This window comes from Onychomys torridus, chromosome 8 (assembly GCF_903995425.1).
Source record: "Onychomys torridus chromosome 8, mOncTor1.1, whole genome shotgun sequence".
NCBI classification, from domain to species: domain Eukaryota; kingdom Metazoa; phylum Chordata; class Mammalia; order Rodentia; family Cricetidae; genus Onychomys; species Onychomys torridus.
This window is the reverse complement of record NC_050450.1, coordinates 4685733-4713482: the sequence shown is the minus strand read 5'-3', so window position 1 is coordinate 4713482 and position 27750 is coordinate 4685733. Positions and strand designations below refer to the sequence as shown.

At 44.4% G+C, this 27750-nt stretch overlaps 1 protein-coding gene across 2 annotated transcripts in view; it reads left to right on the top strand.

Moving 5' to 3' along the window:
- Positions 1 to 27750, top strand: part of Ube2l3 (ubiquitin conjugating enzyme E2 L3) — a 55792-nt gene that overhangs the window by 15651 nt on the left and 12391 nt on the right. The window contains exon 2 of one of the 2 annotated variants that reach the window (XM_036197722.1): positions 7534 to 7629. The exons of the other annotated variant lie outside the window; for it this stretch is intronic. Within the exon in view, the coding sequence (XP_036053615.1) occupies positions 7534 to 7629 (96 nt within the window). The remainder of the gene's footprint in view (positions 1 to 7533; positions 7630 to 27750) is intronic. 2 annotated transcript variants of the gene reach the window in all.

Below are 27750 nucleotides of genomic sequence, written 5' to 3'. Positions count from 1 at the left end.
TGGTTTTCTCCTTTCATTATGTGGGCTCCAGGAGTTGAACTCAGGTCACCAGGCTTGTGCAGCAAGTGCTTGCACCTGCTGAGCCATCGTGCTGGCCCCACACTTGCTCCTTCTCTTCCCAGGGTTCCTATGTATCCTAGGCATTCCCATGTGTCTTAGCATCTTCATTCTCCTATAGTTTCCTGAGTGCTGGCAGTAATATTTACTAAATTTTAAAAAATTGAGAAAAATGTCTGAGTTTCTGATCTCAGACTTGTAGTCAAAGGGATTTTTTTTCATTACTTCCATTGTCTAGCTCAGTAAGTTAGTAGCACAGAACCCTAGTGGGGTTCTCTTAGGAGGAGAACTGATGGAAAGAACTACTATATTTATATATTAGTACGGGACTTATTAGAGTGGCTTACAGGCTGTGGTTGGAGTAGTACAATAACAGCTGTCTCCTGACAGGAAGGCCAAGAATCTTGCAGTTGTTCAGTCCAGGAGACTGGATGTTTCAGCAGTTCCAGTCTGGTGCTGATGTCCCAGGGAGGTCCTAGAGAGCACTAGTTTTCAGTCCATGTTGGAATCCTGAAGGAGTAGGTTCAAACAACAGCCAAGGAATGGGTCAGGGTAGATCAACTTGTCAGTGAGAAATAAGGGCAAGCAGACAGAAAACAGTTTCCTTCTTCCAGGTCCTTTTATGTGGCTGCCACCAGAAGGTGTGGCCCAGATTTAGGGTGGGTCTTCTGGCCTCAAATGACCTGGTTTTATGGTGGGTCTCCCACCTCAAATGATCTAATGAAGAAAAATCCCTCACAGGTGTGCCCAGCTGCTTGGGTTTTAGTAAATTACAGATGTAGTCAAACTTGACAACCAAGATTAGCCATCACAGAAAAATTTGCCTTATTTTGGGCTTAATTTTGGATTTCTTAAAGAGGATCTTGGTTACATATTACTCAAAAATCTCTGGCTCTTTAGAGTTTCTTAGACCTGGCCTTGCACAGGCATAATACTTGGGGGGATTTTGAATAGTGTGTCCATTTGCTTTTTCTGTCTCTTACCTCTTCCTTTTTTTCTGTGTATGGCCTGGCTAGCCTTGACCTCATGATCACGATCCTCCTACTTCTACCTCCTGAATGTTGGAATAGTAGGAATGTATTACCAAGCCCAATTTAACACTTAAACTACCATAGCCAACTTTCCATGGTAGATAGAACACGGTTTACGAACCCCCATCAGAACAACAAGGGGGTTGGGGATTTAGCTCAGTGGCAGAGTGCTTGCCTAGCAAGTGCAAGGCCCTGGGTTTGATCCTCAGCTCCAAAACAACAACAGCAACAACAACAACAACAGAACTTGGTGGGGGTTTTTTGGAGTGGGGGAGACTATCTGAGTTGATTGGTGAGTTCTGTTTCAAAACAAAAAAATGTCATACTGGCTGTGCAGGGTAGTCTCTTTATTTTCCCTAATCCTATAAAGATTTGGGAAAACTGGTTCCTGTGATGACCCAGATCCAGCACTCTGATTCTGCCAACTGTACTTGGCCTTGCTGTTGACATGTGGGCATCCAGGTCCCCCCCCCCCCTTTAAGAAGTGGAAGAGGCCGTCTTTGTCATGGTCCTATTGCTGTGGTCAGACACCATGACCAAGGCAACTTTTTTTTTCTCCGAGACAGGGTTTCTCTGTAGCTTTGGAGGCTGTTCTGGAACTCACTGTGTAGACCAGGCTGGCCTCGAACTCACAGAGATCCACTTGCCTCTGCCTCCTGAGTGTGGGATTACAGGCGTATGCCAGCGCCAAGGCAATTTATAAAGGAAGCATTTCATCTAACTTATCCAACCTTCTGTCTGTCTGCCCACCCACCCATCCATCCATCTATGTTTTTGGTTTTTTTTTTTTTGTTTTTCTTTTCTTTTTTGGCTTTTTGAGACAGGGTTTCTCTGTGTAGCCCTGGCTGTCCTGGAACTCACTGTGTAGACTAGGCTGGCCTCGAACTCAGAGATCTACTTGCCTCTGCCTCCTGAGTGCTGGGAGAGCTCCACCACCACCCTGCTAAAGGAAGCATTTAATTGGAGACTTTCGTAGTTTCAAAGGACTAGTCTATTATCATGGTGGGGAGTATGGCATCAGGCAGGCAGGCATGGTGCTGGAGTAGTTGAGAGCTCACTCACGTCTGATCTTCAAGTTGCAAGCAAAGAGAGAGTGAAACTGGGCCTGGTGTGGGCTTTTGAAACCTCAGCATCCCTCCCCATCCCCTGGTGACATACTTCGTCCAACAAGGTGACACCTCCTAATCCTTCCCACTAACTGGGATGAAGCACTCCAACACATGAGCCAGTGGGGTCATTCTCATTCAGACCTCCACAGGCTGTAATTTAGTATTTGAATGCCTGTCTGCCTAGCACATTTGAGGCCCTGGTATCTCTCTCTCTCTTACGTGTGTGCGTGCGTGTGTGTTAGGAATATAGTGTGGACCACTACACTTGTTGAGGCCCTGGGTTTGATATCTGGCACCACCTAAAACAAAACAAAACAAAAACCCCACAGAAACTGAGCAGTAGCCTGTATTTTTTCAGGTTCCTTCCAAAGCTGTGACCAGCTGGATTCAAAGAGGGACCTCACTTGGGCTTTTCCCTATGTGCTGCTTGCCCTCTAGCAGAAGGGACTAAGGAGTTGGCTGGTTCTGCTTTCTCCCAGCTCATCTTTTGGACATCAGCATTGCACTATCAGCCCTAAGCAGCAGACCCCAGGTTGCTTTTGGCATTGAGCAGAACTGAAATAAATCTTTTGGGGAAGTGTGTTCTGTAAGCTCATGTCATTCTTGGTTAGATCTTTCAGACTTTGTTCTCAAAGAGTTGGGCTTCTGCTCTTTTGTTTTTAAATTACACTTTACTTATAATTTGTATGTGCCCATGTGTGCTTTTGTGTATGCTCATGTCACACGTGGATGTGGATGTTAGAGGATGGTTAGCAAGAATCTCTTTGGAGATGGAATTCAGGCTGCCAGACTTCTGTGGTAAGCACCTTTAGCCTCTGAATGTCTCATCAGCTTTTCTTAATCAGTTCCTTTCCTTCATTCTTAGTAGTAAAGCCTTTGGACTTCAACCTCTGAATTTACATGGGTTTCTTGAAATTCTTTCCTAGGTCATTATTAGGACCATTTTCAGTTATAGGGGCACAGTTGTATTTTTAGATATGTCATCTTGAGGATTCATGTAATTTTCTCTCAGCTCTTTAGATAGAACCTCTAAATGAGCAGTGTGGCTCCTCCGTTTGCCTTCCTCAGTGAAGGAGGAGGCAGCTCTTGTCCTCAGAACCTTGAGCAATGCAGGAATTGGAGCATGCTGGCCACCCTTAGTGCCAGTTGTTCTCAGTGAAGGCTGCAAAGAATGTTAATCTCAGTGGGATGGAGCCACAATGTCTGGCATCTGTTTTATGCTCAGGGCTCAGAATGCTGAGGTGCATGATTCTGTTCTGGGTCCTGTTGAGAAACACTCTTCTATAGGGTACCCAGCATTCCCAGAAGATGTCAGGGCTTGTCTCTCTTGACTCTCACTTCTTAGAATCAGTTCTTTATTGGTTAGAACTGTGCAAAGAGAAGTTGCCTTTCCTTCTTGGGTACCTTAACCTGATAGCAAAGGAGTTTATCTGATCACTCTGCTTTGGACTTCCTGAACCTCCAGCTCAGTACTCATTAGTGGTGTCCTTCCTTCTGTGGCCAGAGGCTTGGAACTTTGATCTTTGTTTAAGTATCTGTTTGATATCTTGACACTGAGGCACTTGATATCCCAGCACCTAGGCACATAATTTCATAGGTTTTCTCCCTTTTTTTGGTATAGTGTACTCCAGGCTATTCTTGAAACTCCCTATGTACACCAGGATGGTCTTGAATTTACTCTTTTTTCCCCCAAGATCTTTATTGACAAATAATTCACATAGTATACAGTTTTCCTGTTTGCACAATTTGATAGACTTTAGTCTAGCATCTTCATAGGCCCATGACACCATCACCACTTCCTGTTTTAGAACATCGCGCTGTCTTCAATTTCTTTCTTTCCTTTTTTTTTTTCTTCCCCTGAGACAGGGTTTCTCTGTGTAGCTTTGTGCCTTTCCAGGAATTCACTTGGTAGCCCAGGCTGGCCTCGAACTCACAAAGATCCGCCTGGCTCTGCCTCCCGAGTGCTGGGATTAAAGGCGTGTGCCATCATGGCCAGGCTTTTTTTTTTTTCCCCCCTCATGTCAAATGCCTTTATTGAAGGAGGGAGGATGTCTAAAATACAATGGGAGAACCCCAGAGGGCAGAAGGAGGGTGGAATCTTGAAGGGAATTAGCATAGGTCAAGGTCAGCAAGCAAGGCAACAGTTACCCAAAACGGGCCAGGGCCCTACAGGCCCCCCCCCCTTGAAACTCCCTATGTACACCAGGATGGTCTTTTAAAAATTAATTGATTAATTTTATATGTATGTGTATTTGATCTGTGTGTCTGTGCACCCCGTGGTCCAGGAGAGGGTTTTGGATGACCTGGGATTGCAGTTAGAGTTGATTGTGATCTTCCCTGGGTATAGGACTTGAACCTCAGGGCTTTGTAGGTGCTAGGCAAGCATTCTATGAACTGCACCACATCTTCAGAAAGCTGTGTGCCTTTTATTCCTTAGTAGTTTTGTAGTACTGGGATTGAGTACAGGATCTTGTGCTGCCAGTCGACACACTTGCCCTGCTGCTGAGCTTCTACAACCTAGCCTGCAGTCCTTAAACAAGGTTGGGTTTTCCTGCCCTGTTAAAACGAAGTCCACCTGGGCAGTGGTGGCACACACCTTTAATCCCAGCACTCGGGAGGCAGAGCCAGGCGGATCTTTGTGACTTCGAGGCCAGCCTGGTCTACAAAGCAAGTTCCAGGAATGGCGCAAAGCTACACAGAGAAACCCTGTCTAGAAAAACAAATAAACAAATAAACAACTAAGTCCAGCTTGCTCCATCTTTGTAATTCCCATGAAATTTGTGTTACATCAACCTTACTTCATATTGTTAGCATAGAGTGCCAGAGCTACAAAATATGTTTGTACAGGCCATTTTAAAATTCCATTTCTTTTATGAACACTAAATATTTCCTTCCTTCCTTCCTTCTTTCCTTCCTTCCTTCCTTCCTTCCTTTTTTCTTTCTTGTTGTTTTGTTTTTTAGTTTTTCAAGACAGTTTTCTCTGTGTAGCTCTGGCTGTACTGGAACTCACTCTGTAGACCAGGCTGGCCTTGAACTCAAGAGATCCACTTGCCTCTGCCTCCCGAGTGTTTTTTGGTTGTCTTGATTTCAAAGTTCTATTTGGAATATTTTACCTCATGTGTCTGTCCTGCCCTCGTGAAGCTAAAGTTCTCTTTGAAGAGTAGTGGTTAGTGAAGTGGGAAACTTTCCCCTATTTCATAGTTCCCAAACAACTGTTTCTGATGAGTTCTGAGTATCAGCTGGAAGCCCAACATGGTAGTTGGCAGTTACAGTAGTCTTTCAGGTTCTGTGATGCTGCTTTCTCTGTAGAGCCAGTAGGCTCTCTCACCATATTGTCCCCTGGTGTAGATCAGAGGCCTGCATATTGCTAGGTCTTCCTGAGAACTGAACTGGTTAAGCATGGGAACACCCTTTCCCTTCTTGTACTACTTACTAAAAATTCCCATATTAAGACTCTAGCCACACTTGCTGGACTAGACTTTCCAGAGTTGATCCAGGTGCTTATAGTAGGCACGTGAGGTTGATAAACAGGCAGCATCCTGTGGGACACATTCCTCCTCCTCCTCAGCTCATTCTGAGTTAGGCCTCTCATATGTCTTCCATGCTTCACTGTACTTTAAGAATTATTCCTTCTGTGACTTTCCAGCTCTACTAACTAGAAGTAATGTCTTGCAAACTATTGTGGCATGGTGGGAATATGTGGTGCAAAGAATCTTTTGATTTTGGTGACGTAGAAGCCAATAGGGTGACCTTTGCCATTTTGAAACATGGCTGCTTAAGGAGGGGGCCTTTCCTGTATTAGCGGGCATTGTGGGCTGGGACAGAGGGGATGTAGCCTGGTAGATGAGACAGGGCAGTGTTCATGTTGTAGGTGAGAAGGCATCTTGGGTAGATGGGAGACTATCATCTCATTGATTGTGAGGCCTGATGGTAGTGGTGGGGAGTGGCGGTCTAGGAACTTGGAGGAGGTGACCATGTATGTGTATGTGTGGCCATAAGTCATAGTATGTCCTGGGTGGCTTGGGTTAAGATGATGCCTACAGTATACTTATTGGTGTTGGGGAAGCAATGGGAAATAGCAGGTTGATACACAGTGGAAAGACAATCTTAAAGACACCTTAAACAGAATTCTGAAATAATTTGTCATGGTGGTTGTATTTTGAGTGACCTTTGCTACATTAGCTATTTATGAGAAGCCCCTAGTTTCTGAGTCTGTTATGATGTAGTTTCCTGCTCGTTGTCTTTAGCTCAGGAATTTACCACCCCGTTGGTAGCTGACGAAACGAAGCGTCAGTGCTGGTTCTTTGTTCCCCTCCCCATCCCATACTGGTCAGTTGTGCTCTTTGCCTGTGCCTATCCTGGGATGGAGTCCTGAAATTGCTCTTAACGTGTTAGGTAGGGAAGGTTTGTGGGTACCCATTGGCCTTTGTTTGTCTTCTAGTTCCAGACTTACTCATCTTTAGAGCCTTAGCTTCTCGCACATAGCTAGTGATGGTTTGGGAAAAAAGTTAGGTCTGTAAGCACCTCAGGGTGCTGTTGCATGTCTGCCCCTGTGTAGTCAGGGCACAGCTACTTCATTTCAGTTCTTCTGTTTATTTCTTTTCTTTCTTTTTTCTGTTTTTCTTCAGCTTCTTTGTGTGTGTGTGTGTGTGTGTGTGTGTGTGTGTGTTTAATTTACTCATTTTTTATGAGTGCTCTGTCTGCATGTACACCTGCACGCCAAAAGAGGGCATCAGAACTCACTATAAATGGTTGTGAGCCACCATGTGGTTGCTGGGAATTGAACTCAGTACCTCTCTGGAAGAGCAGACAGTGCTCTTAACTGATGAGTCATTTCACCAGCTCCTTTATCTTCCTCCCTCTCCCCCCTCCCCCCTCCCTCCCCCCTTCCTCCATCTCTTCGTTTTTGATACAAAGTCTCACTCTGTAGCCCTAGCTGGCCTGGAACCCATAGCAGTCCATCTTTGTTAGCCTCCCAGGTGCTGGGATTACAGGTGTGAGCTACCTGGTTCTGCTGAGGCTAAACAGGCAGCATTACTAGCCCAAAGAGGAGGTGGTATATCTGTAGAAGCATGGTTCTTCTCATTGTATTCAATGGGTTGCTTGAGACTGGGGCTTGGCTTGGTCTGGGGCAAGGGTCTATAAGAGGCAGTAACATTACAGATGGGACTAACCTGGCTCTATGCCTCCTTACCTGATGAGGTGTGTTCTGGTGCTCACTCAAATGTTGTCATTGGTGATGTTGTCACCAGGTTTAATTTGAGGGAATCAGGAGGGATCTTAATATGTGGTACTTTTCCCGATTTGACAACCCTTTATGCTTTGTTAATCAACAGGAGCTTGAAGAGATCCGCAAATGTGGAATGAAAAACTTCCGTAACATCCAGGTTGATGAAGCTAATTTATTGACTTGGCAAGGGCTTATTGTTCCTGTGAGTATTGAACACTTCCACTCCTTACTAGATTATTCTTTCAGGTGGTGTGCTCCTACTACTGGCTCTGTGTTCCTCAGTAAGTTCCTAGTCTGGGCAGCCCACAGATGGGCAGAAGTGGGCAGTGGCTACAAGGTGACAAGTAGGGTAGGGTGTGGCATTAGGTAGGCTCTTGAGTAGAATCCTGGCTTTGCACTGGTGTTTAAAATTGCAGATGTCCTAAATCCCCCAGATCTGTAGTTACTAACAAAGGAAAAGGAGTATGCATCTGTGCTCTTGTTCTTGCTCATCTCCCCTGGTTTCTGAATGGCTTGCCCTGTTTGTCAGGTTGAGACCCTTCTGTCGGCTTTGGAGGAGAGCTGCCTTCCCATATAGACCTTCGCTGGCTTTCTCCATTGATTTTTGCATCTGTGACTTTATTCCTGGTGCATTCCAGTACGTACCTCTGTTTGTCTTGAATAGCTGTTCCTGATTGCCTGTGTGTTCTCCCCTCCACTGTGCTTTCTAGAACCTTTTCTCCAGTTTCTACTCCAGATAGCACTACATCCTTTAAGGAAGCCATCCAGTAGGCTCAGGTTCCTCCTCAGAAGGCTTTGCTTTGGTTTTGTCTTTTTGCCTCGTCTTAGATCCCCTATGGTTCCTGACACTTGACCTCTACTTTACTTCAGCATACAATTCCTGCTTCTCCCTCTCGCCTGAAGTGCTTCCCACTAAGCACACGGGGCCCTCTCAGTTGTCACATGCCTGACACTTGCTTGCCTCTGAAGCTTTGAGCCTTTGGCAGGACCCCCAGTCCTGGAACCTATAGTCAGTTTCTTGACTTGCTGACTTGCTACTGCTTTCTCTTCACCCTAAAGCTTGAATTCTGTTAGTCTAGCTTTCTTCTCTCTCTTTAAATCCCTGGGGACTCTTCTAGCATCAGGTTTCTTACTATATGTGAAAAGTTCTACCTCTCTCTTCCCCTGCCTTCTCTCTCAGAGCTGCACAGTTTGTCCATTGTACAGCCCCTACTTGCACACTGGTGACTTCTAGCCCCCTTAGCCTATAACTTTGATCTACATTGATATGCTCTCCTTCTTCTTTCCTTCCACATTCACTACCTTCTTCCTTTTCTACTTTGCCCATCTGAGCCTCAGGTTCTTTCCCTGTATCTGATACTCTTTCCATTGTTACTTATAGTTATTTCTTGTGGAGAGACTGCCTCCTTTACCAAGGAAGAATGTAGAGTGTACTCAACCGCAGATGCTTTCTTCTCAATTCTGGTTTTAAGATTAGACAGAAAATACTGGCTTAGAAGTTTTAAATCTGCGAGTTTCTAGGTCTAGATTTGGAAATAACATCTTCTGGGTTTCTTTAGGCTTAAAGGTGGGTGGGCTCGCCACATAGAGAGGGTGGATGCAAAGCTTTTATCTAGTAGGGGCTGGCCTGTGTCTATAGGCCTGTTATTGTGACCTGTCGGGTAAGTAGAACCATCTGATCTCTTCCTTCCTTCCTTCCTTCCTTTTTTTTTTTTAATTTTTTTTTATTTTTGTGGGGGTGGGGTGTTCAAGACAGGGTCTCTCTTATAGCCCTGGCTGTCCTAGAACTTGATCTATAGACCAGGCTGGCTTTGAACTCAGAGGTCCACCTGCCTTTGCCTCCAAGTGGTAGGATTTAAGGCATGTTCTACCTGGCATTATCTGTGCCCCTTTCTCTTTTTCTTTTTCCTGAGACCAGTTAACGGCCCTGGCTGTCCTGAAACTTGCTTTGTAGAAACACACTGGCCTTGAACTCACAGAGATCTGCCTGCCTCCTGACTGCTGGGGTTAAAGGCATGTGCCCCCCACCCCTACCCCCACCCTATCTGTCCCTTTTCTAATTGAGATTGTATGTTACTAAAATGTGAATGGCTAATCCATGGTTCTTTTGGGAAATGAAGGGAATGAATGAATGAATGAGTGAATGAATGGTGGTTTTAGGTGGTGCTGGGGTAGTGTCATCATATGAGCTCACTGTCAACAAATTTTGCCTTCAGCTCACACCAAGGCCTGGCTCTGAGCCTGTGTCATAGTGGTCTGAGGGCTCATTATGATAGAGATTGACTAGTCAAATCCTAGTGTGTGTTGAGGCTCTGGGAGTATCTAGGCCAACAATTTGCCTCCATTTGAGGCAGCTGCACCCAGGACAGCTGTGGCAAGGGCTGCTCAGATCTTGTCAGTGCCCCATCTCCCTTCTGCCATCACTGTCCAGGGCATTTCTCCCTTAGGATGATTAGTGTATGTGCTTCCTCCCCTGGGCCTTAGTTCTTTTGCATCACAGGGACTGGGTCAGCATGGGAATCTTCTGAAGTCTGTCCAATGGGGGTGAGAGCAGAGCTAGCTCAAAAACCATGGTACTTCAGCTGTGTTCTACTCTACCCTTCCACTTTATAGGAAGATACTGATCTTTAGTCCTTGAGCCTGGCTGCAGCAGTCAAGGGGTGAGGTGGCTGAGTGGCTTTTCCTACAGACAGTGCATCATTACTATTGGCAGTGCAGGTTTATTTATCTGTCTGCTGTGGTACTGGGGACTGAACCTAGAACTTTGCATATGTCAGTACTCTTGTCATTGAGCTTCCTGTTGCCTTCTCCTTTAATACTTTTATTTTATATGTCTGGGTGTTTTGCCTGTATGTGTCTATGTACAGTTTGCATGCCTCGTGTCCTCAGAGGCCAAAAGAGGGCATTGGATTCCCTCAGAACTGCATTGTTAGCTTCCTTGTGGGTGTTGAGAACCAACCCCAGATTAGTCTGTAAGAATAACAAGTGCTCTTAACTTCTGAGCCATCTCTCCAGTCCCATCATTAAGTTTATTTTAATTAATTAATTAATTCTGAGATAGGGTCTCTCTACATAGTACTGGCTGCTCTGGAACTCTCTATGTAGACCAGGCTGACCTTGAACTCACAGACCCAGCTGCCTCTGTGTAGCTGAAGTTTTTCTGGTCCCGCAACCACTCAGACCCAGGTGAACACACAGAGGCTTATATTATTTTAAAACTATGGCCATGGCAAACTTCTTGCTAGCTAGCTCTTATATTTTAAATTAACCTATTTCTATAAATCTTGCCACATGGCTTGTGGCGTACCAGTACATTACCACTTGTTTCTCCTGGTGGCGGCTAGCAGTGTCTTCTGCTCTCTTTCTCTCCTGTCTCTTCAGTTAGAATGGCCTGCCTAACCTTAGTCTGCCTCACCATTGGCCAAACAGCTTTATTTATCAACCAATTAGAGCAACACATATTCACAGCATACAAAATGACATCCCCATCACCTCTGCCTCCCCAGTGCTGGGACAGAAAGTGTATACCATGGTGCCTGGCTCCACCATCAAATTTTAAACTGAGCCACACACCCCCTCCCCCAAACATAGTATCTCTTTTGTGTAGCCCAAGCTAGCTGAAGATGACTTCTTGTCTGGATCTTCCAAATGCTGGTAATACAAATGTAGTACCACTCCTGGCTCGTTTTTGGCTTTTGTGGCAGGGTTTCACTTTGTAGCTGAAGCTAGCTTTGAAATGACAGCAATCCTGTAGCCCTTCCCTCCCTCCCTCACTTCCACAAAGTCTCACGTGTCCCAGGCTGGCCTTGAACTTATAAAATTGTGTGTAGCCGGAAGTTTCTCCAGTCCTGACTGGCAAGGTCAGACAAATCTCTCCCACCTGAGTCCTGTATCCACTTGATCCCAAGTAAACACACAGAGGCTTGTATTATTTATAAACTGTATGGCCTATGGGTTAGACTTCTCGTTAGCTACCTCTTATAACTTAACTCAACCCATTTCTATTCATCTATATATTGCCATGTGGTCTGCTGGCATCTTGTTGCTCCTTGGCGGCAGGCTGGCGTCTCCCTGACTCCTTTCTTCTCCTGTTTCTTCAGTTTGAATGTCCTGCCTAGTCTTATTCTTCCTTGCCATTGGCCAAACAGCTTTATTTATCAGCCCATCAGAGTAACACATATTCACAGTATACAGAAAGACATCCCACAGTCTTGAATTCTTGGTCCTTCTGCCTTAACCTGTTGAGTGCAGGCATATGTGGACTGGGATCAAGCCCAGAGCATCAAGCATGCTAGGTAAGCATTCTGCCAACCGAGTTACGTCTATAACCCATAAAGGTTTGCTTCTGGGCTTTCGATTTGTAAAGAAAGCTATCTTGGACTGGAGAGATGGCTTAGAGGTTAAGAGCACTGACTGCTCTTCCAGAGGTCCTGAGTTCAATTCCCAGCACCCACATAGTGGCTCACAACCATCTGTAATGAGATCTGACACCCCCTTCTGTACACATAACAAATAAATAAATAAATAAATAAATAAATAAATAAATAAATAAATCTTAAAAAAGAAAGCTATCTTTGTGGGTTCGGGTAAGGGTGTGAGTGGCATTCAGAGGACAGCTTTAGGATGTCAGTCCTCACCTACCTTGTCTCATAAAGGATCCTTTTGTTTCTTTTTTGTTCTGTTTGGACTTTTTGGCTAAATATAGCAGAGCTTCTGATGATTCTTTTGTTTTCACCTTTATCTCTTTGTAGGAGAGCTAGGATTACAGACCCCTGTTGTGTGGCATCTGGACACAGTGAGCACTTGAGCTGTCTCCTTAGTCCAAAGTTCTCTCTCAGCCTTAATTCTGTTGGTACTGTCCATTGACTCTAGAGCTACATTGTTTGCTAGTAATGCTTGTTTCATTTTTGTTCTGTTTCCATTTTTGGGGGGAGGGGAGGCTGGCCTAGCACCATGTGTGGCCCAGACTTGCCTTGAACTCATAGAAAGCCTCTTGTCTCAGCCTTCCAAATGCTGAGATTTCAGGTGTGAACCACCATAGTCAGCTTATAGTATGTTTTGAAATCAGAAAATGTTATCCTTCCAACTTTAGTCCTTTTACCACTTGATTTGGGTGGAGGCCCCTGGGAACATGTCCTGCTGTCCATGTTTTCTGTTTTTATATGTATGACTGCATGCTGGTTCCCACAGAGGCCAGAAGAGGGTGTCAGATCACCTGGAACTGAAGTTACAGATGGTTGTAAATGGAACCTGGGTCTTCTGTAAGAGAAGTCAGTGTGCTCTTAAAGGCTGAGTGGGCCACCACATTAGGCTTTTTTTCAGGGACAGAACTCAGGTCACCAGAGTTGCTCAGTGAGCACTTTTACTGTGTGGTCAGCCAGTTCTCTGTCTTTACTCTGTCTGTTTGATAAGGTCTTTGAAATTCAGGGGGCATTTTATAATAGTAGCACACCTCAGTTTAAAAGTCATTTTCCAAGTGTATAGTAGTTGATGATAGTGAGTGGTTGCCTTACTTTGCCTAGTTTCATCTTTGGTCTACCCCTTTGCTCACTCACATCATTTTGCCCTCCTTTGTGTAATTTGCTTTTTCTGTGTCCCCAACACTATTGGTTTAGTAGGATTGCATTGCTCTTTGGCATGTACATGGGGTGTATCTTGTCCATTAGATGACATAAGCCACACTTGCCTTTGGAATGTCTTTAAAGACACTCTCATGCAATTCTAAGTCTCCCCAGAAGGGATAACACTGGCCTTCAAGGAGAACCACCTCCCTTGAGTTGGCTTGATTGTGTTTTTAAACTTTTGGTGTTGTGGGTTTTGTTGTTGTTGTCCCCTCCCCCAGCTGAGGACTGAACCCAGCCTTTGCTGCTATCACTGAGCTAAATCCCCAACCCCGTTCCGTTGTTGTTTTGAGACAGAGTTTCTCTGTGTAGCCCTGGCTGTCATGGAACTCACTCTGTAGACCAGGCTGGTTTCCAACTCAGAGATCCACCTGCCTCTGCCTCCTGAGTGCTGGGATTAAAGGCGTGCGCCACCACCGCCCAACTACTTTGATATATGTGTTACAATCCATATAACTACAGAGGAAGGTGCCTAGTAAGGGCCTGGTGTGTCACCACTGCCCAGTTGCTAGGTTTTTGTTTTTGTTTGGTTTGGTTTGGTTTTTCAAGACAGGGTTTCTCTGTGTTCCTTTGCTCCTTTCCTAGAACTCACTCTGTAGCCCAGGCTGGCCTCAAACTCACAGAGATCCACCTTCCTCTGCCTCCCAAGTGCTGAGATTAAAGGCATGCGCCACCACCACCTGGCTTTTTTTTGTTTTTGTTGAGACAGAGTTTCTCTGTGTAACAGTCCTGGCTGTTCTAGAACTCGCTTTGTAGACCATCAGGCTGGCCTCGAACTCACAGAGATTTGCCTGCCTCTGCCTCCCAAGTGCTGAGATTAAAGGAGTGCACCACCACCGCTCAGCTACTTTTGTTTTTAAAAGTGGTTCAAGAGGGGCTGGAGAGATGGTTCAGAGGTTAAGAGCACTGGCTGCTCTTCCAGGGGTCCTGAGTTCAATTCCCAGCACCCACATGATGGCTCACAGCCATCTGTAATGAGATCTGGTGCCCTCTTCTGGTCTGCAGTCATACATGCTGTATACATAATAAATAAATAAATCTTTAAAAAAAAAAAAAAAAAAGAGTACATGCTTCTCTTTGGAGCAGTGTGCTTTCTTCTCTGTGTCTTACCTATATCCCCTGTCTTATGTGAGAATATAGGTTTTTCTGGTAGTAAAGGATGTTATTTTGGTACATATAGAGGCTGAGTCTTAGAAATAGAATGAATATGTGCCTTTTCAGCTTGCTTGGGCAGTATTTATCATGTCCTGTCCCTCTTGGAAGGGGTGCTACCTCTGGCCAAATGTCCTAACCTTGAAGTTTAATTTAATTAGCAACACTATATGATCTCAGTCTGCCCTTTGTGCTTTTGTGGGATCATGGAGAAAGTTTTGAAATTAAGAAAGAGTAACATGCTCTGTTACAAGCATACTGAAGGCTACTAGTTCCTATGAGCATTATCCCATTTAAAAGCTTTTTCCAGGCTGGAGAGATGGCTCAGGGGTTAAGAGTACTCCCTGCTCTCCCAGTGGTCCCGAGTTCAGTTCCCAGCAACCACATGGTGGCTCACAACCATCTGTAATGAGACCTGGTGCCCTCTTCTGGCTTGCAGGTATACATGCAGGCAAAACACTGTATACATAATAAACAAATAAATCTTAAAAAGAAAAAAAAAAGCTTTTTCCGTTTGTAACAAAACCTAAAACTTGCTGATGTTATGAGGACATTTAGATATCCATTACAGAAGCTGCTTTTGTTTGTTTGTTTATGACAGGGTCTCACTCTTCCCCAGTTAGAATACATGGTGTCAGAGCATTCTACATCAGGAGCTAGAGGCTCCTGACTTCCTTTTCGGGACCAGTGATAGATTCAGAGAAGGAAAGACCAAAGGTAGAATGTAATCTGGGGATTCTTATTTTATTTCTAGGCAAGGTTTCTCTGTGTAGCTCTTGGAAATCACTCTGTAGACCACGCTAGCTTCAAACTCACAGATAGCCAGCCACCTGCGCCCCACCCCCCCACCTCTAGAATGCTAGGATTAAAGGTGTGTGCCACCACCACCCGGTGTAGGAATCTGGAGATTCTTTAAGGGGTGCCTTGTAGAAAGAGTAGGAGCTGAGTGAGGTGGTCCATGATTGGCATCCCAGCCAGACTGAGGCAGAGTTCTAAGGGTTAGAAGCCAGCTGGCTATAGTAAGACCTTGTCCCCACCCCAAAGAAAGAAAAAAGGGTAGGAAGACCATAGATAATTTTGCTGTATCGTGAAAAGCTTCTTAGATTTAACTGCCATAAAATGGCTTTGTGGCTTGTAGATTCATACCAAGAAATGAAGAATCTGAGATGTTTACCTTTTCCCAAACTCAGGGGTAGCCTGCCATTTTATTTGGATACTCATCATACATCAGACCCCAGACAAAATGCAGAATCCCATGGTATAACTGGGAGTTTGCTCAATCACCAATCAGTCCAAGTACCCCAGAAGACACAAACATGGATACTTGCAAGTACTGCAGGTTACATTAAAGGAGAGGTGTCTCTGTTTGTCACAGCATGGGTGTGTGGGTTCATGCGGACCTATGGAAAGAAGGGTCAGAGGCATCTTAACAATGAATCTAGCCTCTCATGACTGCAGGGGGCCGTGGGTCCAGCCTCAAAGGTCTGATGCACCTTCCCTTCGCTTGGGGCATTTTTATTTTCTCTCTATTTATAGTTTAGCCAGATAATTTCCATATGCTCAAAACAACCTGAAAGGAACTCCCAAAGATACAATGCCAAGTGTAAATTCCTCAGTTCTCAGGTGCCATGGTTTTCTGGGTTTCCTGAACTAAGTTTTGCATAGACTTTGTATCCTTAGGAGACTCTCAGACAAGATTCACATAGGGCAGCTAGAGAAACAAAAGATGGGTTAGGGCTAGGTGCTATGGTCTGGAGCCAGGCTCGGTGCAGCTCAGCAGGAATGCAGCCATAGAGAGGGAACTGGAGTAGTTCAGGGTGTTTGGATTTGTTATTCAGCCACTGTTCTGCTTATCAGACTTCCAGGATGTGGATAGTGATGGCATTTGCTTGTTGGACTTGCTTGACAGAAAATCATTGGAATTCCAGTGAAGTGATATAGAAGTGTTTTTGCCTTTTCTTAGCTATACTGTTTGTAAATAAATATTTATAAGTTATTTTTTGTTGTTATTTTTTTTTTAGATTTGATCTCATTATGTAGCTTAGGCTGGACTTGAATTCTCTCCAACCTCCTTCCTCTGCTTCCTGAGATTATAGAATATTAGAATTATAGGCATGCATACTGTCTTAGTCAGTGATCTGTTGCTGTGAAGAGACACCCTGACCATGGCGTTCTTATAAAGGAAAACATTTAGTTGGGGCTTGTAAGGAGTTTTTCTCTGTCCTGCCAGCCAGTTCCTAAATAATAACACTGAGACTTGCTTATTAATTGTGAAAGGTCAGCCCATAGCTTAGGCTAGTTCCTAGCTAGTTCTTATAACTTTTTTTTTTTTTTTGGTTTTGGTTTTGGTTTTTCGAGACAGGGTTTCTCTTTGTAGCTTTGCACCTTTCCTGGAACTTGCTTTGGAGACCAGGCTGGCCTCGAACTCACAGAGATCCACCTGCCTCTGCCTCCTGAGTGCTGGGATTAAAGGTGTGCACCACTACCGCCCGGCTAGTTCTTATAACTTAAATTAACTCATTTCTAGTAATCTGTGTGCTGCCATGTGTCTTGTGGGTGTTACCTCTCCTCTTACATGTCTTTCTGTTCTCTGTCTCCTGACATCTCTCCTTCTTCCTCCCAGCATCCTCTCCATCTGGAGATCCTGCCTAGCTATTGGCCATTCACCTTTTTATTAAACCACTCAGAGTGACACATCTTCACAGTGTACAAAAAAATTATTTCACATAAGAACAATTATCAGGTAAGAATTACATTCATGCCAGGTGGCAGTGGTGCATGCTTTTAATCCCAGCACTCGAGAGGCAGAGGCAGGTGGATATCTGTGAGTTCCAGGACAGCTAGGGCTGTTATGCAGAGAAACCCTGTCTGGAAATCCCCTCTCCCCACCAAAAAAAAAAAAAAAAAAAAAAAAAAAAATTACATTCACAATGTTTAGTCCATTTGTATCTGACATATTCAGAGAAAATATTTTATTGTCTAACATATCTTGTTGAATTTAAAGTTTTATATCTATGCCTTTTTTTTTTTAAATCATAACTTGTATTACCATCTTTTTGGTTTTTCAAGACGGGGTTTTTCTAGTTTTGGTGCCTTGTTCTGGATCTCGCTCTGTAGCCCAGGCTGGCCTCGAACCCAGGGCCTTGCGCTTGCTAGGCAAGCACTCTACCACTGAGCTAAATCCCCAACCCATATTAAAACATTTTAAATGCTGTATTTTGTAGGCCTTTGAAGTATTTGAAGACCACCTACCTATCTAAAGTATATCTTTGTATGACCTTGAAAACACACTTGACTGTAAGTTTGGTTGTTATAGATGACAAACTACTAACCTGTATTTCTTTATTACCCTAAATAGCTTTCAAGGACTAAAACTTTACATGACATTTTAAAACGAGCTTCATAGATGCGGTATCTTTTTTTTTTTTTTTTTTTTTAAGATTTATTTATTTATTATGTATACAGAAGAGGGTGCCAGATCTCATTACAGATGGCTGTAAGCCACCATGTGGTTGCTGGGAATTGAACTCAGGACCTTTGGAAGAGCAGTCAGTGCTCTTAACCTCTGAGCCACCTCTCCAGCCCAGATATGGTATCTTAAACAAGAATAGAAACATATATATATACAGCATAACAAAAAATAACCCTTAAATTTGTTTCAGTATACAAGACTAGTGATTGTTCAAAAGTAGTCTCAACAATCTACCCTTCTATCCCATTATTTCTATATGATATCCCCCTATTTTTCTTCAGAAAGAGATCTCTGAATCTAATCTCATTTGTTAAGTTTTTCTTTTTTCTGACCATGACCAATAACAATTTAACCAACCCTCCTAAACAATGACAGACATCCATAACCTACCAAATGACCGTCTCTTGAGAATGTGGGCGTTGTGTTATCTAGAGTGCTTCCTGTTGTCTGGGGACACTGGCATTTTTAGGGGACCTGAGAAAAATAGGATAATGGTCAAGTCCTTGATAGAATAGGCTGTAAGGTTGGAGCATCCCAGCCTGCAGCCTTGAAGGTGTTCTGGATGCAGAACTCTGAGGAAACTGCAACAGAGACACTCTGAGAGGCTGGATCGTCTGGGCCACCCCTGGATTGGATTGATGTCCGATCCCTTAGATCTGAAAACACATAAACTTTCAAAGGTACCATACATATCTTCATTAACACAAGTATGAATTGTATGTTGTACACAAGCCAGCTAAAGATGATTTTTTGTTTTGTGCTTAACAGGTAAAATATACATCACCTGTCTTGTAGTATTTCTAAGTTTATATTTTTATGTCTGTAGTCAGGATTTTCAGGGGGTCTTCCCCAATCAAATCTGATCTCTATCAACTTTGAATGAATCCTGTAGAAACAAAAGAATAATCTCTTCCCCAACCTAACTTTTTTTGACTTCCATTTTGAAATTAAGACATTTTAAAAATAAATAGGTTGGTTTAGTAGTTTTTATAATTGATGTCTCTCAGCAGCTATTATTTGCTCATCAGCAATCAGAAAAATTAAAGTCAACATAACACTGTCATATAAGATGCAGACTTCCTGTGTATTTTCTATCTCTACATGGGTTATTCTTTTTTTTCTTTCTTTCTTGTTTTTCAAGATATGGCTTCGCTGTGTAGCTTTGCACCTTTCCTGGAACTCACTCTGTAGACCAGGATGTCCTTGAACCTTGAACTCACAGAGATCTGCTTGCCTCTGCCTCCCGAGTGCTGGGATTAAAGGCATCTGCTGCTGCTCGCTCTCCCCCCCCCCCCCCCCCCCCCCCCCCCGTTTGGGTTACCAGCTCACAAAAAATGACAGAGACTTATTATTAATTATGAAAGCTCAGCCTATAGCTTAGGCTAGTACCTAATGTTCTTATAACTTAACCCATTTTTAGTAATCTATGTGCTGCCATGTGGCTCATGGCTGTTAACCTCTCCTTTTGCATTTCTTACTTGTTCTCTGTGTCCTGGCAGCTCTCCTTTTTCCTCCCAGAGTCCTCTCTATCTGGAAATCTTGCCTAGCTATTGGTTATTAAACTTTTTATTAAACCAATCAGAGTGACACATTTTCACAAGTGTACAAAAAGATTATTCCACAACAGGGACTTGCTTACAGTTTCAGAGGTTTAGTTCATTATTGTGGCAGGAAGCATGGCAGTGTACAGGCAGACATTATGGTGCTAGAGAAGTTGAGAGTTCTGTATCTCAACTCAGCAGGAAGAAAGAAGAGAGAAACCTCAACCCTTCTTCCCCACACCCAGTGACACACTTCCTCCAGCAAGACCACACCTCCTAATCTCAAGTAACACCAATTCAAATGATCAAAGCATTCAAATATTTGAGCCTGTTGGGGCCATTCCTATTCAAACACCACATATACCATACCTGACTAAAAAAAAAAAAACATTTTGAGATCAGTCACTTTCTTATGTAAAGAGAAAGTGGATAAAGATTCTCTTAGAACTGATTTATTTTTGTAGTTCTGAGGACTGAAGGGCTCTCTGTCCCCGAGTGTACCACAATGGCTAGTTTACTGTTACTGGGGATGGAATTCAGGGCCTTGTACATCCTAAACAAGCACTTGACCAACTGAACTACACCCTCAGCCTCTTGTGTTGTTTTGTTAGTTTGATGTCTTTCTGTTTTGGTTTGTTTGTTTGTTTTCTGGCCTAAGTACACATCTGATTCCACAGCCATCTCTGTATTTTGATGAATTTATCTGAAAGGCTCACTGAAAAAGACATTTATCAGCTAATAAAAAGCATGAGGATACAAATAAAGAGATGTTTTGAGCAAGGCATGGATGTGCTCAGGGGTGTGACGATTCTGAGTGCAGAGCAGAGGGATAGCTGACAGAGACCAGAGTCTGACCTCAACAAATGACACCGTTTTGTTTTTTGTTTTTCCTCCCAAACAGAAAGAGCAGATATTTTTCCAGATGGAATAGGGAGTCTGTGGTCTTCGGAGAGGGAAGAGTTTATGTGGAGCTCTGGGAATGAAGACATTAATGCAGATGAAGGGAACTATTTCCAAACCTTTGGTCCCCCTTCTTGGGTTATTTGCTCAATTGGGACAGACTATCTTGGAGAGACAGTTTTAGCAAAACATTTCTCTTCTTTGACTCATTGATGGTGGTTTGAGCCAGGCCAGCTGTAACCTCATAGGAATTCTGTTTTTACACCAAGGCTATGTATGTTTCAGGGAGCACAGAGAGTCCATGCCTTCTTGAGCATACTCTTTCCAGGAGCCTCTACATGTTCAGTTGTCTGGAAACTCTTCCTCCTTGTTTTGAAGTTTTTTTTGTATTGTTTTGTTTTTTTAAGATTATTTATTTATTATGTATACAGAAGAGGGCACCAGATCTCATTACAGATGGCTGTGAGCCACCATGTGGGTACTGAGAATTGAACTCAGGTCCTCTGGAAGAGCAGTCAGTGCTCTTAACCTCTGAGCCACCTCTCCAGCCCCTTGTTTTGAAGTTTTATGGCTATTTCATGGCCTAGGAATGGATAGGTGTGGACAGACATGTGATCTTCTACAGACTGAATAGGAACCCAGAAAGTCTTATCTGTTCAGATCCTGCCTCCCTCCCTCCCTCCTTCCCTCCCTCCCTCCTTCTCTCTGTTTGTTGTTTCTGTTTTTGTTTGAGACAGTTTCTCTGTGTAGCCTTGGCTGTCTTGGAACTCTGTAGACTAGGCTGGTCTTGAATTCACAGTGATCCGCCTGCCTCCGAGTGCTGGCGTTAAAGGTGTGTGCGCGCGCGCGCACACACACACACACACACACACACACACACACACACACACACACACACCCCGGGGGCTATGCTTCACGTCCTTTCGGTGCAGTGTCTCTTCTTCTAGGGACAAGAGGATCTTCCCCTTCTCTTTAGATAGGGACTCACTTTGTAGCTCCAAATGGCCTTGAACTCTCTATGTAATACAGGCTGTGTAGCCATCAGCCTCACAGAGATCCAACAGCTTCTGTCTTCATGGTGCTGGCATTACAAATGCGTTACCACCACTCTTGGCCCATGGAGGATCTTATAACATACTACCACACAAGATGAGTATTTATTGGCAATTCTGAGGGAAGAGTAAGAGTTTCTTTGTAAAATAATAATGATAATGAGTAAAATGGGCCACAGAGATGGCTCAGGAGATGAAAGCACTTGCTGCTCTTCTAGAAAACTTGGTTCAGTTTTCTAGTACCCACATCAGGCTGTTTACAGCCAGCTATAATGAGCTCCAGGAGTCTGACATCCTCTTCTAGCCTCTGTGGGTCCTCATACATACCTGTAATACAAATACACAGACACATACACTTAACATTGAAAAATGTAAACAAACTGGGCTGGAGAGATGGCTGAGAGGTTAAGAGCACTTCCAGAGATCCTGAGTTCAATTCCCAGCAACCACATGGTGGCTCACAACCATCTTATAATGCAGTACAGTGCCCTCTTCTGGCTTGCAGGGATACAAGCAGGCAGAACACTATATACATAATGAATAAATCTTTTTTTTTTTTTTTTTTAAAGTATCCCAGACAGTTTTTCAGATGCCTTCTCCTAGGCCAAGTTTAGCTCTAAAATGTCACATATTTACTTGTGGTGTTAATCTTCATTGTGAACTTGGCTGGATTTAGAATCACCTGAGTATGTATGGATGAGATAGAGAGAACGCCCAAGAGCACATTTCCATAGAGGACTAAGTTGGGATGGCTGATTCTTGTAAATGGACATTTCCTGTCCCAATTGTCTGTTTCCAAATAACCGTTCTGAGGCTTATATGAATTGTAAATGCTCGTCAAATAGCTCAGGCTTATTATTAACTAGCTCTTACATTTTAAGTTAACCCATATTCCTTATTTACACTGTGCCTTTATTAGCATGGAACATTTATCTCCTGTTCCCTCTGCATCTACTGATGACTCCTGGCTCTGCCCTTCTCCTTCCCATCATCCTTAGTTTGGTCACCCTATCTATACTTCCTGCCTGGCTACTGGCCAATCAGCGTTTTATTAAACCAATTTGAGCTACAAATCTTTACAGTGTATAAGACAGTTATTCCATAGCAGATTCTGAATTGAATGACACCATCATGAGCTGGATGGAGTGAACGAAGAAAGCCAAGGGCCAGCATTCTCCCCACACCTACTTTCTCTCTGCTGTAATGTGAATTGTTCTGCCATTTTTATCCTGTTCGGGTAGACTGATCTCCCTGATACTGAGAGCCAAAATATATCGCCTCTCAGTTGTGTCTCACTTTGTTGTAGGGATGAGAATCCAGCAACTTTACCCAAAAGACAAACAGTATGAATTTTATGCCCTTTCACCAAAAATAACTTGGTCAAGCTGGATTTTGTGGCAACTCCTGTGACCTCAGTCAGTACCAGGCCATTGTGGACTGCCAGTCTGTGATTTGTACACACCAGAGCCACTTCTTTGCCTACACAAGTGTCTTAGGGTCCATTGCTGTGCAGAGACACCATGACCATGGCAGTTCTTCTAAGGAAAGCATTTAATTGGGGTGGCTGCTTACAGTTCAGAGGTTCAGTCCATTATCATATGGCAGGAAGGATGGTGGTACACAGGCAGAAATGGTGCTGGAAAAGTAGCTTGGAGTTCTATATCCAGTTTGGCAGGCAGCAGGAAGAAAGAAAGAGACACTGGGCTTGGCTTGAGCATTTGAAACCCCAAAGCCCACCCTCAGTGACACATTTCTTCTTACAAGGCCACACTTCCTAATAGTGCCCCTCCCTTGTGACCTAGCATTCGTGTCTGAGCCTATGGGGCCCATTTCTATTCAAACCACCACCACCACAAGGAAAGAGGCTCATAGTAGTTAGGTGAGTGTGGCCATGAGCCCTTGGTGAGGATAGCCTCTGTTCTTGTAGCAAGAGAGTCCCTTTGTGCCAGGCACAAGGAGCTTCACAAATCTAGTTTCTCATTGCCAGTACCTTTGATGCATGCTCTAGCTACTCCCATTTTACATGGTTGAACATGTTCTCAGACTTGTCTCTGGCTAGGAAGTAATAGACCCATGTTAAAACTGCTGTGGCCACTCTCAACTTCCCAGCTTCTTGTACAGAGCATGATGAACAGCAGGAAACAGGAGGTTGATCAGTCCTGGATGGTGAATGAAGACATTTAGCAGCTCTCATCAGCCAGCAGTCTTCAGGAGCAAGCTATATATTTACATGGCTAAAGCAACATGAACAATGTTTTTAGTTAGTTGCACCCTAAAGCAGCAGAGTTTAGTTGTCCTGTCAGAGTACAGACAGGACAAGCTTTTGGAGTGATCTAGAAAACTGTTCCTTAAAGAAAGAATTGAAGGAGCACAGAGAAACCTTGTTTCGAGAAAGAAAAAAAAAAAAAAAAAGAATTGAAGGATTGGTAATTGAAGACAGCGATATTCTAAAACAGGAAATGGTGATGGTTTTATGGGCCTATGAGAATGCTGGACTAAAGTCTATCAAATTGTGCAAACAGGAAAATTGTATACTATGTGAATTATCTGTCAATAAAGATCTTATTTAAAAAAAGCAAGGAAAAGAAAAAAATCACATTTTACATTTAAAAAACAAAAAAGGAAGAATTGAAGGATTGGTAGAGTGGCTCAGCAGGTAAAGACTTCTGGCACCGAGCCTGTGTTCTGAAGGAAGGGTGAGTCCAGGCTAGGGGTGGGGGATGGGGGTATGACCCTGTGGTTTCTAGCAGTGCAAGGCTGCCTTCCGCACACAGGCGTGCTTGACTTCACCGTTCCCGAGCACCCTGCTCTCGCTGGTGTGTTTCCCCCACTCCCAACCAGCCTTCCTGGTCGTTTCTGGGTGTTGAGAGCCTTGGTTTCGGCTACCATTTACAGCCATAGTGGCTTCTTAGCAGCTGTCTGCTTGCATCCTCCCAGCATCCTGTGCTGTCCCATCAACCTGACATCTGCTAGAAGGCCTTTCCCTTCCTTTGCTCAGCCTGCCCCTCTCTTCCTTAGGACATCATGCAGTGCCTCCCTTCCCTGGTTGCAGGAATCTGGGCACTGGGTATGTGTCAGGCTCAGCTCCCAGTAGATACATTGCTTGCTGTAGAGCTTTCACTTAGGCCCAGGATGTGAGGGGGTAGGGTGAAGTATGGGATCCCAAATAGAAGAAGAGCAGGACAGTGTAGAGGGATTCTTCAGTTCTGGAGGAGAACAGGATGGAGGTCCCAAAGAGTTTAGCTTCAAAAACACTTATCTGTAAAGAACTCTTGGAATATTCTGCATTGAGAAAATGAGACCATTGAGAATAGGAGAAAACATTGGAAAACAGGGAGGTAGAGTGATGATACTGTTTTGGGGATAAGGACTTTGCACCAAAGCTTGGCCTGGAGGAAGGGAGGGCAGGTGTATAAGAATGTCTCTCCTCCATTCAGGAATAACCATGTTGACACAAGAGCTCTTGCAAGTCCCTGAAAAATAAGGTGAACACACAAAGCTTAGACACCACGTGTGAATATTATGGGTCCTTTTATAGTTTCTCCTCCAGTCTGCAAATAATGTATCCAGATGTATGAGAGATTTTACCGATGCCCCTCAAGATAGTTTAGTGGGTTTAAGGCATTTATTGTCAAGCCTGATGACCTGAGTTCAGTTCCTGGTGTAAGTAGATAAGATGAAGTATGGGGCTGTCGCCGTGCTCCTGGACATCTTGCAAACCAAGGAGCCCAAATATAAGGAGAGCAGTATAATGTGGAGGGATTCTTCAGTTCTGGGGGTGAGTAGGGTAGAGGAAATGCCACAGAGTTCATTCTTGAGGACTCGGGGGCCATCACATGGTAGAAGGAGAGAACTGACTTGGATAAGCTCTACTCTGATCTCTGTATGTGCACATGCCCATGCACGCACGCACGCACGCACCCACACAAAATTTAGAAAGAAAGTTATCTCTGGCCGGGCAGTGGTGGTGCACGGCTTTAATCCCAGCAACTCAGGAGCCAGGTGGATCTCTGAGTTCGAGGCCAGCCTGGTCTACAGAGTGAGTGAGATCCAGGACAGACACCAGGACAGAGAAACCGTGTGTGTGTGTGTGTGTGTGTGTGTGTGTGTGTGTGTGTGTGTGTGTGTGTGTAGGTGTGTAGGTGTAGTTATCGCTCCCTGGGGTGGTGGTAGCACATGCCTTTAATCCCTGCATTCGGGAGGCAGAGGCCGGCCTGGCCTATAGAGCAAGTTCCAGAACTACACAGAGAAATGCTGTCTGGGGTGGGGGAGTGACCTTTGGTGGGGAGGGGGAGAAGGGAAAACCTAATGTAAACTAGGAGTAACAACAAAATCTTCACTCTCAAAGGAAGGTATGCAGGCAGAGCATAGTGATGTATACTTGTAGTTCTAGGCACTTGGAAGGTTGGGGCTCAAGGATCGCTTGAGCCCAGTATTTTAGGGATATCTTGGGCCTGCGTAGCATGATGAGACCCTTCTCTTTTTTTAGAGAGTAGCAACTAAGGCTAGGTACGGTGGCATATGCCTGTAGTCTCAGGGCTCTGTAGATGAAATTCTAAATGGTCTTATTAATAAGAAACACAAAGCCAAATACAGAGTTAAAAGCCCAAGAGATCAGAGCACTAGCAAATAGCCTTTAGCTTACCAGTTTCTGCCGTCCTTCCCGAGAGAGAGAGAGACCTTCTCCTATGTGACCCATCTTTTTATTGCCTTTCTGTTTTGCCTTCTCATTGGCTTTAAACCCAACCACATGATTTCCTAGTCACTGCCTGTCTATATACAGTCCTCCATGTCTCTATGATTTGTACTAAGATTAAAGGTTCGAGTCACCGCTTGGCTGTGTCCTTGAACACACAGGCTCTGCCTGCCATGTGATTGGATTAAGTGTGTGTGCCACCACATGGAATTCTGCTAAATGGCTTGCTTTTAGCTCTGATCTCCAGGTAACTTTATTTATTAACTTACAAATAAAATTACATTTTAGCACAAATAAAATATCACCATAGGGCTCAGGAGGAAGAGTCAGGAAGAGTGCAAGTTCAAAGCTAGCTTCAGCTGCCTAGAGAGGAGGGAGCAAAGAAAGGGCTGATCAGTAGGTAGGAGTGCTTACTACCCAGCCTAATGACCTGAATTCTGTTCCCTAGACCCACAGGTGGGGGAAGACCCCATGTGTACGTGCATGTGTGTTTTTTCTTTTTAAAAGAAATTTAAAGAGAAAACTATACAGAAGGCCAACTTAATATTGTCTGTCATTAAAAAAAGAACTTGAAGCAACAGTGACTTGCCACTGCACATCTCCTAGTGTGACAATAACACATTGTCAGCTTTAAGTGCAGCTAGGACTGAAGCGATGGGACTGGTGACCATTGCTGAAGGAGTGCAGTGGAGCTTAGGAAGAGGGTTGGGCAGTGTTTGCGGTTTGGACGGAAACACCCTCCCTCTACAGGGCCTGCAAAGATGGCTTAGTGCCCACCCACATCCAGGAGCTCACAACCATCTCTAACTAGCTCAAGGATCTGATACCCTCTGGCTTCTATAGCTACCCACACGTGTGCATGTACACACGAAATGAATCTTTGAAACTGTATCCTCGCGAACTCATGTTCAAACTGGTGGCTTTCAGGAGGTGGTGGGCCTGGACGGTGGCAGTAAGCCACCAGGAGTGGGCTCTTCGTCCGGGCCTACTTCTACTCTCTCTCCTCTGTGCCTTAATGTGGAGGGTGAGCCAAAAGAGCATGTGTCCCTGCAGGGCAGAAGAGGGCGCCAGATCTCATGACAGATGGTTGTGAGCCACCATGTGGTTGCTGGGAATTGAACTCAGGACCTCTGGAAGAGCAGCCAGTGTTCTTAACCTCCGAGCCATCTCTCCAGCCCCAAAAGAGGCCTTTTTAAGTTGTTTCTCTCAGGATTCTGTCACATAGGCAGTTTTATGTAGAACCAAACACATTCTTATAATATGAGCCAGCAATGGTGCTCTGTGCTCTTTTTGTTTGTTTTCGTTTTTTTCAAGACAGAGTTTCTCTGTGTAGCCCTGGCTGTCCTGGAACTCACTCTGTAGTCCAGGCTGGCCTTGAACTCACAGAGATCCACCTGTCTCTACTTCCTGAGTGCTGGGATTAAAGGCGTGCGCCACCACCCAGCGTTGCTCTTTTTTATCTGGACAGAAACCTACACAGACATGTCTGTAGCAGGGTTATTCGTAATTGCCAAGATGTCCATCTGTCCTTCTTTCCTTCTCTCCTTCGCCCCTCCCCTTCCCCTCCCTCCCTCCCTCCATCCTTCCTTCCTTCCATCCGTCTTTCAAGACTGTTTCTCTGTGTAGCCCTGGCTGTCCTGGAACTCACTCTGTAGACCAGGCTGGCCTCCAACTCACAGAGATCCATCTACCTCTGCCTCCCGAGTGCTGTGATCAAAGGCGTGTGCCGCCACCACCCGGCAAAGTGTCTTTTCTCTTTCTTTTTTGATTTTTTTGAGACAGGGTTTCTCTGCGTAATAGTCCTGGCTGTCCTGGAACTCGATTTGTAGATCAGGCTAGCCTTGAACTCACAGAGATCTGCCTGCCCCTGTCTCCTGAGTGCTGGGATT